This window comes from Athene cunicularia (assembly GCF_003259725.1).
Source record: "Athene cunicularia isolate RWA chromosome 4 unlocalized genomic scaffold, athCun1 chr4_part2, whole genome shotgun sequence".
NCBI lineage: Eukaryota > Metazoa > Chordata > Aves > Strigiformes > Strigidae > Athene > Athene cunicularia.
This window is the reverse complement of record NW_020799099.1, coordinates 32,789,586-32,803,206: the sequence shown is the minus strand read 5'-3', so window position 1 is coordinate 32,803,206 and position 13,621 is coordinate 32,789,586. Positions and strand designations below refer to the sequence as shown.

General features: G+C 47.8%; 2 protein-coding genes across 3 annotated transcripts in view; both read right to left on the bottom strand.

Annotated features, from left to right (window-relative positions):
- LOC113479585 (AF4/FMR2 family member 1-like) overlaps positions 1-13,621 on the bottom strand; it is a 320,468-nt gene that overhangs the window by 304,137 nt on the left and 2,710 nt on the right. The window lies entirely within an intron of this gene.
- Positions 3,383-13,621, bottom strand: part of LOC113479575 (AF4/FMR2 family member 1-like) — a 112,684-nt gene continuing 102,445 nt past the window's right edge. Inside the window, exons 20-21 of one of the 2 annotated variants that reach the window (XM_026847730.1) lie at positions 12,528-12,764; positions 3,383-9,977 (exon numbers count right to left, since the gene is read on the bottom strand). In XM_026847730.1, coding sequence (XP_026703531.1) covers positions 9,856-9,977; positions 12,528-12,764 — 359 coding nt within the window. In that variant the 3' untranslated portion in view covers positions 3,383-9,855. Of the gene's footprint in view, positions 9,978-12,527; positions 12,784-13,621 lie in introns of those variants that run through there. The other variant, XM_026847728.1, reaches the window with a different exon arrangement.

Here is a 13,621-nt window from a genome sequence, read left to right as displayed (position 1 = left end):
CTCGCTGGCTCAAGAAAACAGAATCATCCAGGTTGGAAAAGCCCTTGAAGATCATCCAGTCCAACCATGAACCAGATCCCTCAGCGCTGGGTCACCCCGACTCTTCAACCCCTCCAGGGATGGGGACTCCCCCCCTGCCCTGGGCAGCCCATTCCAACGCCCAACAGCCCCTTCTGCAAAGAAATCCTTCCTCGGAGCCAGTCTGACCCTGCCCTGGGCAGCTTGAGGCCATTCCCTCGGGGCCTGGCGCTGGCTCCTTGGCTCCAGAGACTCACCCCCCCTCTCTGCACCCTCCTGTCAGGGAGCTGTAGAGGGCCAGGAGGTCTCCCCTCAGCCTCCTCTTCTCCAGACTAAACCCCCCAGTTCCCCCAGCCGCTCCCCAGCAGACCTGTGCTCCAGGCCCTGCCCCAGCTCCACTGCCCATCTCTGGACACTCCTGAGTAAATAAAGGCTTGATAAAGATAAAACCGAGTGCTGGGAATCCAACACAGATTGCACAGCTTCCCAACAACTGCAGCCCAGTGTCACTGCCCCCAGTCACAGTGAGGAACAGAATCGGTCGCGTTTACCTGGCTTGCTGTGTGTCTGCTCCATCTGCTGAGAGCGCTGCAGGATCTCATGTGATGGGACACAGAGATTCATTTTTTACCAGTTGTGATCAGCCAATAAAAAAAAAATCAGCCAATTAACCTATTCAAGCTTAATTAGAACAAATGCCTGAAAAATACGTAACTCCAGATTACTCCCACAGTTAAATGGGGCTTTCTATCTTAATTTAGGCTCAAACTGCTTTTAAAACTACTTTCAACATTACTGCAGTGTGCAGTTTTGCAAACCCAAGTACTTTACTGCAGATGTTCCCCTTAAATTTCTTGCTGGCTGCTTTACCACATCTGTGTTTGTTTTCTAAACCTCTGCATGTTCTTTCAACTGGAACTGGCAGCAAATAAAGCACTTATAGCCAGGAGATGAAACTTGTATTTTTAATTCTTTCCTGGCTCTGTCAGCATGGTTGGTGATGCTGCCACTTCACAGCATTTTAATGCAATTCCTTGGATTCCAAACAGTTTCATTTTAAAGCTGTTCCAGCACACAAACAAAAAAAGAAGTCAACAGGCAGCTACGTAATTCCTGCCATTTGACTCATCTGGTCTGCTGGGGTTGTCGTGTTCCATCCCTTCAAGCAAAAAGCCCATGCAAACACATACTTGCCTTAAGTTTGCCACCAAATGGGTGACTCGATGTTTCGAGGAGCGCACACAACCTATGTTCGGCGCATCCCGGCGGAGAGAAGATGACACGTGTGCGCTGGGCTGTGGCGAAGAACATGCACCCATGACTACGGCTGCCCGCCCAGCTTCTGAAGCGCCCCTGCTACCTGGCAGCGCCCCACAGGAGGATTTCTCTGATGCTTATTGAATTAGTGGTCCTGGAAATTAATACTCTAAGCAGGCAACTATGCAGCTATAGCTGTTCCTGCCTGGGAGTGGCAGCGAGGCTTGGCTCTGGTTACGTAGCCGATGAGAAACATTTTTGTGTCTTCATTTGCTTGGCGAGTAAGACTTAACTCAGGCCAAGAATCACAAGCCACTTATCTTCCCCTGCATACATTTTCCAAGAAAGAAGACTAATAGGACAGCGCAAGACAGCCCATGGGCTGCTGGGAGAAAGGAATTGCAAATCTACGTGCTGTCCTGTCACAGTGCAAGTGAGCTCTGCGGCTGAGCGGCCGCCCGCTGACACAAACAGCATGTGACAGCTCCCCGTGCCGTTGCGTTTCGATGTCACACTGTCATCGCACGCTATGCCACATGGCAACTTTCTCCTCCCGCTTCTCCCTTTAGTTTTGTACGAGTGGCTGCCAGCTCTGCAGACAAAAATCTTGGTCAATGCAGGACAGGAATGGAAGAGCGGAACCACACAGCCCTTCTTGTTTCCCGTCCTCAGTGGACACCTGAGCTGCTCTCGCCACTGTCGTCTGGTTCTCAAGGTCTTCCTTTCACTGCCAGGAACCAGCCATACCTCCCTCTCGCCTTTCCTTCCCCAGCCCCTCTGCTTCCCCCCAGCTGGATTCCTTGTTTTTAATCATTCCCTACCTGACATGGGCTGCTGGAGCACCCCTAGGTCAGCTCACCATAACCCATCTTACTTAATTACCACCAAAGATCATCAACTCCACGCTCGCCCAAGGGCCGGTCCCTCCGCTCCACACATTCTTTTCCCACTTGCACCATCTGCACGCACAGCTGCTTTCACAGCATCACAGAATCATCCAGGTTGGAAAAGACCTTGAAGATCATCTAGTCCAACCATTAAAGGTTGGATCATTTCAGATGAAACCTGTTTCACCATGGCACCGACACTGCTTGAAGCTGTGCCAACAGAGCCTAGCAGAAGGGAAAAAATGAAAGCCTGGCTCTGTAAAGACTGCGGCCCTGTCGGGGTCATTAGCCAGGCGCTGTCATTTCCAACAGCTTGGGTCAGGCTGAGACTCAGCATGTGCGTGGGGCCGATTCACACCCGCTGATCACTGGTTTTTAGCAGAAGGCTATTTACTGCCCTTAATTAAAGTTTTCTCTGCTGAAAGAAGGTCAAAGCTGTCAGACAAAACAAACCAGTAGAACAGAAGACTAACTCTTTTTAGAGGCAGCATTATAGTCATAAGGAGAGAGGATCAAAGGAAATAAATACATACCAGCTATCCAGAGCTCCTGAGGACACTTGGCCCAGTAAAACATGCCCCAGTCTCAAGCAAAATAAATGGGATTTGGAAACATGCTGGAATATTTTGCTGAAGTAGTACTTACCAATGAATCCCAGCATCAATGTCTCATCGGGATGGACACCTGAATTTCAAACTTGAAGGTTAAAAAACTTGAGGGTTAAAATACTTGAGATGCACCATTTTGATATCTTCCCTCAAAAGGTGGCAACAAGGTGAAGACAGTGGCAAGGTCGCACTGTTGAATATTTCAAGAAATTCAGCCATGCACTAAGGAAGATGCGCGGCACAATCACGCGTTGCAAGGCCACATCATTCCTCGGCTCCCAGCAAAGCTGCACCCAGGGGCTGTGCTTGTGCAACTGTGTGTGAGTGGAGCACAGGGGAGAGCGAGACAACTTGGCTTCAGAGCAGCAAAACAAGAAATTCCCACTCCCAGGCAGCTGGATATCATTTCATCTTTATAATTTTGACCAATGTCTCTTTCATATGAAGAACTTGAAGACAAGCAAGTCAAAATTCATATTTTAATTTTTCATATATATATATATATATACACACACACACACACACACACACACACACAGCAATTCATCCTCAGTACAGAAGACAAAGATCTGTGGCATAATTTCCTTGGAGTTTTTTTTTTTTCTTTTTTAATTTTTTAAGCTGTATCACAGATTTGATTTTTGTCTTTTTCAAGGACTATAAAAGGCAGCTAGTTCCAATTCACAGAAGCCTCAGAGCGCGGCTTCAGTGCTGAAGTCAAACACATCAGTCCCCTCACTTATTTGCACATCTTTTCCCACTGAAGACTCTGTTTTGCAAGAGGTTTGGCATCCTCATTTCTCCATGGAGGTTAAGACATCGCGCATCTCCCGTGCCCAGGCCGCTGCTGTGTCCCGGCACGCGAAGAGCTTCTGTGAGAGGGAGGACTGGTGCCTCACACCCCACGAGATGAGGACCATTTCACAGACTTAAGACCAAAGTTCCATGTTCAGGAAACCTGACAATTACTTTTTAAGGACATTTTCACTGAGAATTGTGGATGTTATTTACTCTCTAAGATGATGAGGAAAGCAGTGTGAAAAAAAGAAAAAAAAAACCACAACCCTGTATGATAACAGTTGAAATAGAAATCTCAGAAATGACCCAGAAATGTGAGGACAGGGTGGTTGGCAACTGAAAAGATGGGCAGTGGTTTGACCAGCGTGCCACAATTCATGTGCTGCCTGGAGACCTGACAACACAGAGCCCTGCTGGCACCCAGGGCACTACTGCACGTGTTCATGTGGCAACGCAGACGCCACCCACCAAAACTTCAGCTGCTGCCCTGATTTGCAGATTGCATCTTGCTCAACTCTGTTCCCCAGGGCCCTCTGGAAAAACGAGAGAAAGCAAAAGTCTGAGCCCAAATCCTAACTAGCTCTTCTCTGAACAGTGAGGAGAGCTCCCAAGCAAGTTCAGAGCCTGGTGCACCTCATGTGGAACAAGCACAAAGTTGCACAGGTTGGAGCAACTTTCAGAAATACCTTTCAGCTGCCACAGACCACATCTGGGCCGATACGTGCCTTCAAATATGGAAAGAGAACAGAAAAAAGTTATCAGTTGGGATGCCATTTTGCTGGCTCAATAGAAGCGGACAACATTGCTGTATTGCTGCAATATGAAATGCTGGACCCAAAGAAAACCTTAACCTTGGCAATACTGAGTAGGAGAGGGGAAAAGCCCAGTGGAAATTCCAGGAACCCTGTACCCTGACAAAACACATCGCGAGCCAGCAGCAATCGCATGCTGCTGTTGTAACACACACAAGTCCTCCTTTCAGAGGCACGAAGTTTACAGAAACACACTCAGAAATTCTGATAACAGCCCAGGAACACCATTGGTTTAAGGTAGTGTCAGGGGTTACTAAAAGTGCAATTAATATAAAGAAAGCACGGTCTGCCAACAGGCTGTTTTAGTGTTTGGAGAGCAGCATAGAGCTGAGAAACTGCAATCAACTTCAACACAGCTGTTTTGCCAAAAATAACATTTGTCTTTGAAAAGGGTAAGTCAAGCCGAAGAGAGAAAAGCAAGCTCATCTATAATGTATAACAAATCTCAAAATAAATTAAACACAGTTGCAAAATTAGGTTTGGTCAATAAAGGCTCAATAAATAAACAAAAAACAATAAAAAATATTATTGAAAAACAACCCCAAAATATTTTGGGCTGGTTTAGCCCGCGGGAGGGGTGCTGCCCTGGGCAGAAAGCCAAGGAGGGCGGTTGACTGCTGCATCCCCAGGGCCTCCTGCTCCCCCTTCTCCCTCCCTGGCTTTTGGATGACCTCCCTGCTGGCACATTGCACCTCCTTCCTCTGCATCTCTCCCTCCGCTCCCTATCCCCATCCCACCTCCAAAACTTATCCTAATTCCAAGCAAGGAATGGGGAAAATGCACCTTTTGGGGTGCAAGGGGAAAGGAAATGGTGGGAGAGAGGACATGAGTGGCCCAGGAAAAGCAGCTCCCCCCCAGCCAGCAGACAGGACAGCTCGTGTCCACCCATCCCTCGCACCCTGCCGACACCAGAACAAAATCCAGACACGTTTAACTCACATGTGCATGGCCACAGCCACAAACTCTTCCCATTCTCTTCCCTTACCCTCCATGCATCTTGCAACCCACCCGGGGCCCACCTGCTTCCAGACCACTTGAAACACTAACTGATGGCAGTGAACTGAGCCCCAGTCCTACCTCGCACGACCAAATGCACCACCAAGCTCCTCCTGCCTAGTCTGTAGCTAAAAATCCCACCAGATACTCATCTGAGGAAATTCCACATTTCAATTTTTTTACTAACTAAATATTTTTTCCTTTCATTCCTATGTCAATACCAATTTTGCCATTGGGATTTGAAGCATGCAGTGAAAAAGTGCACTGACCCCAAAAGAAGCGTACATTTCTATAGGCATCTGTAACAGCAACGTAGCTAGTGGGTATTAAAACAGATTTCAGTAACTTCTACAATTTACACAGTACGTTAGAAAACCACACCTCTTATTAGCAAACATCTCAGGTGCAATCCCTGTTGCAGAAAGGACCTGAATTACACACAATTATATCACAATAGTGCATAAATGCAAAAATAATTCTTCCAAGGAACAGTTACATTGCCCAACATAAAACAAGAAGTGGGAAAAGCCCCAAACAAGAAGTATAAGGCCACACTGCAAAGAGATCACCTTGCACAACCAATGAGAAGCAGAGCTACCGTGGGAAATGAAATCCTGCGGGATTCCCTGAGGGAAATCCTCCTCACAGCACTTCGGAAACGCAGCCATGAACTAGACCTGAGCAGACTCTCGTCCCAGAACCGAGCCCCGCGACACCTTTGTGGCAAATGCGGAGCGGGACGCGCCAACCACCATCTCTGCGCCTCCCCCTCCTTGTAAGTTAACTTGTTCAGCTGCAGGAAACGACCTCATGTGAGATTTTGCTGTCAGCAAGCACAGGGAGCCAGGCACTGCTAGCCGGCAGTGCCTGACCCCAGCACAGCCTTCCCAGAATCCATTTTGGGAGGAGACAAATGTCACGAGCTGTGACCCTCCTGCCACTCTGAGCATCTAGATTTGCACCCATTGTTGTTCCTAAAGGAAAAGATCAGTGGTTATAAACAGGGGAGCAATTGAAATGGACTTCTTGTACAGAAATTCATACTTAAACTTCATTCAGAGGGGAAACACTAAGACCATTCACAGGGAAAAATTCCAATTTCTCTACAAGAAGCTGAGTACACAGCTCATAACAAATAGGCTACTTCATTTATTGTTTATTTCCCCCATATGAATGATTCATCTCAAACTCCATCACACACAAGGCAGAAAGTTATTTACAAGAGGGACATATGTCCCCAAAATAAGTTTAAGATGTACAGATTTATAATGGGAACTAAATAAGGAGGGGAGAGGACAAAATCAAAACCAAAGGGCATTGCAGTCAGACTTTGACTTTCAGTTACAGAAGAGCTCTCTACCTCCATGTAGGTCAGGTTTTCAACTATTAAATAAACGGCATTGTAAAAATAGATCATTTGACAATTTCAACACTTTATTTCTTATAAATAAATATTGTATGGAAGTGATGCTGCTTCACCACCAGAGATGCCTCCTCTCCTGGGACTCAATCAACACCTCTGTTTTTCCTGGGATTCGTGGTTTTGTTTCCTAATGGCAAATGCTATTTCCCCCACTGTCATGTTTTGGTTTGAGGTTTTTCTTGTTTTGTTTTTTGTTTTCCTTTTTTTTTTTTTTAAGGCCTGGACAGGTCCAACTGAAAACAATGAGCATCTTTCCTAACTCTCTGCAGGTCTTTGACCTGGGCTCAAGGTTGAAATACAATGGCTTTTTTAAAATTACCTATTATTAAACAGTCTTCTCCGTGACCTGAAACAGAACACAGCTTCCTGCTACATAGCTCAGCAGCGATACTTCCACAGATGGCTTTTGAAATGAGAGCCCCCAAACAGACCTGCGCGTGCCCACGTCACCAACTGCCCGTGATCTTGTTTTGAAGCCCATGAGAGTTTGCCCTGGGAGCGAGAGCAGCCCAACCGTAAAGCAGCAAACGCCAGTGGTTCATCCGCCCGCACTGGGTGTCTTCTTACCAACTTTGCTTGCCTGAGCTTTCCTAGGAAGAGGGCAACAGATGACCACAACCTGGGCAGCAAAGTGTCCACAGGGCACACGTGGGTGGCAGGGAGCTGGGCGCAGGCCAGCAGCAGCCACGTGCCCTGCGCTTCCTGGGTTGTGGCAGGCAAAGGTCCCCCCAGAGCAGGCAAGCTGTGAGCAAGCAGCTCTCCAACAAGAACCTGGCCTGGCAGCAAGGAGGGAGATGGATGTTCACAAAATTAAAGTATGGGGGCAACACGTGTCCCTGCTTCACCTTACACTTACTCCTAACATTCTGCTGCAGTTCTTGCAGACTCCCACTGCGGTTTTTGGGTTCACTAAAGCTTTCTTCCTCTTTCTCACCCGGTGATCCTAAAAATAACTTTGTTTGAAGACAAAGTCAGAAGGCAGCATCAACTCACTAGTCTGGAACTGAGCTCCAAAGTACATGCCAAGCTTTCAGGCTGGCTGGCCATCCCCATGCTCCCTGAGAACAAAACAGTTAATGCTGATCCTTTCTTTGTCCCTGGCTTACTCAGAGCAGTTGCTCCTCCAGGGAGAAGAAGCACAAGTGAAGTCCAATAGGTAAAGAAGGGAGCGGGGGACACAGACCTTCCTCCCACTAGTTAGGACAGCTTATCCCTGAAATGCACTAAGGCTTTTAATAAAGCGAATGTAAAAGGACCATCCCTTGAAGATGCAGAATCCTGGCAGTCCTGCGCCACCAGAGAAGGCGGGAGGAGAGCTCCCTTGTGCTCAGGACAAGGGCAGAGCCCCCAGTGTGCTCCTGCCAGCTCTTCTCAGAGGCAAGAGGACTCCGGGCTTCTCTGTGGCCAGGGCCATTTCTACAGAAACCACTTTCGGAAATGCAGACCTTTTGCTGATATTTATTTACTGCTCATTTTTGTGAGCCTCAAAAACCACGAGCAGATATTTTACAGAGGGGGTAGTGCTGTAGGCACACAGACCTGTTCCTCCATCCTGAAATTATGCGGAAGAGCGAGCTAATTCTTTGCTGTAAGCACTATTATTTTGGGGTATGACCCTTCTCTTTACCACTCCCATGGGTCTGTCAGAGATAGGGCAAGGGATGTGAGAGGAGACCAGAGGGCTAAGGCACACTATTAGATATGAGGACAGCAGGACGCTGCTGTCACACAACAGGAAATCTTCGGGTGGAGAAGGATGTCGTCTTACTGAACACACCAACGCCACAGATGCTGCCTTCACTGCTACTGTCACCTGCAAAATCACAGTTTCAAAAACGTAGCTTCTGACAAGGAAAAAAAACGCTTGCAAACAGCTAATTATTCCCTTTTCTGTTCCCTTGACAGATTTATAAGTTGCTGGGCCCATCCTGTAGTTTGGTTGAGAAAGAGCACATGAATGACCTCTCACATGAGAATGCCCTCTTTCGGTACCAAATCCTGCTCTTAGATATTCACCGAGACCAGCAACAGGTGCAGGCAAATATCCAAACGCAAAATTTGGCTTATGTTCCACATTCAGCCACTTAGTCCCTCCTTAAACAGAAGCAATTCCTCCCCAGGTTTGCTCTCCGACTCAACAATGTCAATCACAGTGACACAGTACAGCTACCCACCCCCACCCACCAAAACAATAAAAAGCAACCGGACGAGGAGTCCTCAAGGGTGAGTGACATCCCTCCACCACAGAAGAAAGGCAGAGCTGTTCCCAACCACACCTGGTCATTTTGCCAATCCAACTGTGTTTGACTTACAAGGCTTAAGCCAATCAAGACCCTAAGTAACAGAGTTCAAGAGCTCAGGGCACTGTGTGCGTGAGTGCGTGGCAAGGAGGACCACCAAAGCAGCGATGACTTAAAAAGTGAACTTGCAGCACCAAAGGCAGTGACTTCCCCCGATCCTCAGGACAGCAGCTGGCTGACAAATGCAAGAGGGTGAGGTTGGAAAGCAGGCAAGGCAGACCACTTTGCTGTTTTTACTGTAACATAACGCTGTTCAGTGCTGATGAGGTTGCTACTTGCCATCTGAGAAACAAAGACACCAAAGATTGCATCTGTGCTGGCAAAAACACTTCCTTGACATGTCTTCTCGGCACATGACTGTTGCAGGCTGGGGGGTGTTGCATAAGAACCTCTGGAGGCATATTTCCTTCTTGTCGGCACTTCTTCATGTGTGATTATTGTCCTGCTGGTTATTCATAATAGAAATGTTTATAGACCATCAATACATTGAGCCATTCAGACAATTCATTGCACTTTGTCGTTTTAAAGGAAGGTGCCATCAACACTGAGGCTTCCCTCCACCTCTTCTTTTTCAAGGCAGCAAAGCATTGCCTTAAAAACACAGTTCAAAGTTTTTTCCAGTGTAACCAGATTCCTTCCACCTCGATTTGTTTTCCCTTGCAGGTGCTTTTTATCCAATATTTCAACAAGTCAGACTGTTTCTGAGGCTTCAAAAGTGCAAATAAGTTCAAGGTACTTAAGCACCTTGAGCACCAGTTAAGGCGTATTTATTTCCAGTCTCAGCCACTGTAAACCCTGTCTAGCGTAGTGTACCACTTCGGTCATGTTACTGTTCAGCGCCAGAGCGCACGTCGCTGTGCTGAGTTCAGCAAAAAACTCTGGAAAAAGGGGAGGGAGAGAGAAAACATTTGGTTGGTTTCACACCACAGGCCCATCTGACAGGCAAGGGGGCAGCGAGGAGCAGCAGCAGCACCCTGTCAGTCGGCAGGTCCCCTTAAACACATCCTTAACGCAGAGAGCTCAGCGATAGACACAGGCCGGGCAGCGTCACAAGCACAGAGGGCCCGGCCTGTGGGAGGGAAACGCACTCACACTGAACCGCCTCCCCGGGCTCTGGCTTTGAAAGGACACCGAGAGGCCATGGTAGGTGGGCAGGAGTTTGGGTGTTCACATCCCAGTCCCTACCGCGTGACGCCCCCAGGTTTTAAACCGGCCACATTCTGAGTGGTGCCTGGCAGCACACACCACTGTCACCGGGCTGGTCCCTTGGCTTCACCCATCCTCAGACCTTGGAGACATCAGGATTTCTCAGCTGAACAGGTTTCAAAATCTGTCCAGCTGGCCAGGCAGTACAGCTCTGATTGGGGTTGCTCACAGCTGGGCATCAGGCAGATTGAAGAGAGCCCTCCTCTCCTACCACCAACATCCTCCTGCCCAGCAGGAGATGGCTTTTGCAGTAGATCTGGACCTGCCAGGAGGTTCCTGTGCAAGCAACAGCCAGGTGTGGGAAATGCTCACACCTATTCCCTTTCAACTTTTCAAGACATTCCTGCCTGACCTGCCTTCATGCAACATGGGCTCAACCCAGTCCCTCAGGGCCTCCAGCCTCCACCGTGTTGCCAGGTTCCTTGTCAGGAACTGGCCATTCTCAGCTCTCCTTTCTGACACACAAAGATTGAACCTGGAGGCTGGAAATTTCTGCTTGGCTGTGCAAGGAATTCTTCAGAAGCAGGGAACACAATGCTTTCATTCTAATACTTTCCATTTCAGAAACTGAGAACACATTTCCCCTCGTTTTCCTGCTTTGGTTTGCAAAATGGGTATCAATTCCCTCCACGGGGAACAGAAGAGCTGTAAGCAGAGACAAGGAGTCCAGGAGTTGCCTGAGCAAACAGAAAATAATCTGATCTGTGACCAAAGCACCGTGTGAAATGAGAGGGACTTCACACGCACGCATGCCACCGCAGCTTGTCCTCACTGTGGGAGCTCAGAGGCTCAAAAACAACCTGTCACAGCCTCGTGATCAACAGCACTGCTCTGAATGATGGCAAGGAGCTGGGTGCTGCACTGGAAGCACCCGCCAGAAAGTGCTTCAGCTCTGCACAGGTGCCTCTAACATCAGTTACAACCAATCTCTTTCCACTCCTTTTCAACTTCCTGGTTTAAGGGATATTTGAAGGCCACTTCTCTTTCCTCCTCCTCTTATTCCCTATGAATTGCATAAAAGGTGGCCTTTTTTTTTTTTTTTTTTATGTACTCACTCTCTGTATTCTGAGCATCTGCACTTTACACTGAGTATCAACAAGCTCCAGTTCTGAAACACCTCCACCATCCTGAACAGCAGCAACAACTGCCAAGCCCACAGGAGTGTTTACTCTTATCCTGCACAGATCCACTCCCCTGGGAGTATTTACTACCTCAGTCATCATTCCCCTCCACTAAAGCAGCAACAGAGAGCAGGTTTTGTCCTTCTTAGTGACAGCCTGTGGATAATATAACCCAAAATACTACACATGCATTGCTGCTGCGAGCACAGATTTGCTCAGGGGACACCCAGCAACTGAAGTTACTCTCTTCAAAGGGGACTTGCAAAGCCTTTTGAATTTCAGCAACTGCCTCAGTGTGAGGAATTTTACAGCCCTCACACAATTCAGTCAGGCTCATGGTGATTATTTTCTTTTGCCAGTTTGCCAGCAGACAGTAGCAATACATCCTGTCGCCCACAGTAACGCACAAAAATTTGGGTTTTATGAGAAATGCCACGTAAGATGGCAGGTTACAGACTGAACTGCACCCACTCTAGGGCTTTTGCTTATTCACCACTGCTTGCACCACAGGAGAACACAATGCTTTTAACAACAAAATTGTAAAATCAAAAAAGTAGCAGCAATTTTAGGAAATCCTAATGGCAAATACTGGTCACATGCCTAGCCAGAACTCCAGTGCAAGAGCTGCTCAGCTTCTCTGTTATGGAGAGAAGCCAGCTTCAATGTTTTCAAGGCCAAGATACCTGCAAGCTTGACAAACCAACTAAAACACAAGCCTACAGGCCAAAAACCTGTTTTTAAAGAAGGGGAACCAACTCAGAAAAGCTAAGTGCCCCCAAGGGACAAACAAACTGCAAAACCCCCTTATGCTTCTCATGTTAGCATGAAGCAAGTTGGCTGGTTCCCTGAACTTGATACCCTCACCCCTTAGCGCTTAAGGACCTCTGAGGGGGCCAAGACAACCCTTGAATTGGAACTCTCCTCAATTTATCACCACCAGGTATCTCTGCCAATAACCTGACAATGTGCCACAGCTGTCTGCTTCAACATGCATGATGCTTTGATCTTTCGGCGTTTGCTACACTGAGCGTTAGGATTGAAGCAAGTACATACACATAACCACCACACATGTGACCGAAAAGACAGAGGGCAAAAACTTACCTGTGTTCTTCCTGGCCAGTGCATCGGCCTTTTCCCAAGTATCATAAGCATAGAGGATATAGGAAGTGATGTTGACGTAGGAAGAGGTGACATTTGGGATATTACAGGGGACAGTGACTGCAGAGACAATGCTGTTCCCACTGCAGTTGCTGGCATTTGATCCTGGCTGAGAACTCACAGAACCAGCAGGAGAGGGCATTGGAGAAAGAGGAGAAGGCATGCCTGTGCTTCTGCAGGAGAAAGAAACACCATCACGATTGTTAAACTTCAGAGCTAAAAGTCCTGCCTCAACACTATCTTATGCCAGGAGCTATTTGGTACCATCCAGGCCTGCAGGATGGCGTGTTGAAAACTGAGATGTGTTCAGCTACGTAACAAATAATTGTCCTTCCAGTGCAAGGCCAAGGTTTTTGAAGCAATTTGTGACTCAAAGGACTCCTCCTGACACAGGAAAATGCGGGTCCAGACATCAAGGAAGGGCCACCCATCCACTTCCCAACACCTACACCAACTTGTAGAAGCCTTCACCAGATTATCTGAACGCTTTTTCCAAACAAATTCCATTTCAGGCACGCTGCAGCTCCCCACCGATGGAGGCTGGAGCTTTCTGACAGCTGGTCACAGCAGCCAGGTCAGCCACACACACTTCTTCATAGCCCTAGGGCAGGTGAATGCAGCCAACTGCCTGACACAGCCTGGCTTCATCACAGCACTCCTTCACCCAACCCAGTTTTAGTCACTGGTAGGACAGGGCTTCCACCACTGCTCTGGGGAGACCACTGACTTCCCAATGAACTGTACTGTGCAAGGTGACACAAAAATCTGGAATTGCAGCATCACTGTTAAAGACCAACCAAGCCTCTCTCAAGCACAGAGTTTAAAAGGGACAGGAGTGGAGCAGGTAGCTCTCTGCCAAATGCAATTGCCACCACACACAAAAAAAAGCCTCTTTCTTACTCACTGTCATTCAAACACAGGCCCAGTCTGCTGGGGACCCGGGCAAACACCATTACATAACAGCTTGACTTCGACTTTTGCTGCTGCAGGTACACAGAAAGGACAAAATGCTCAACAACTCAGAAATTAGAAAATTA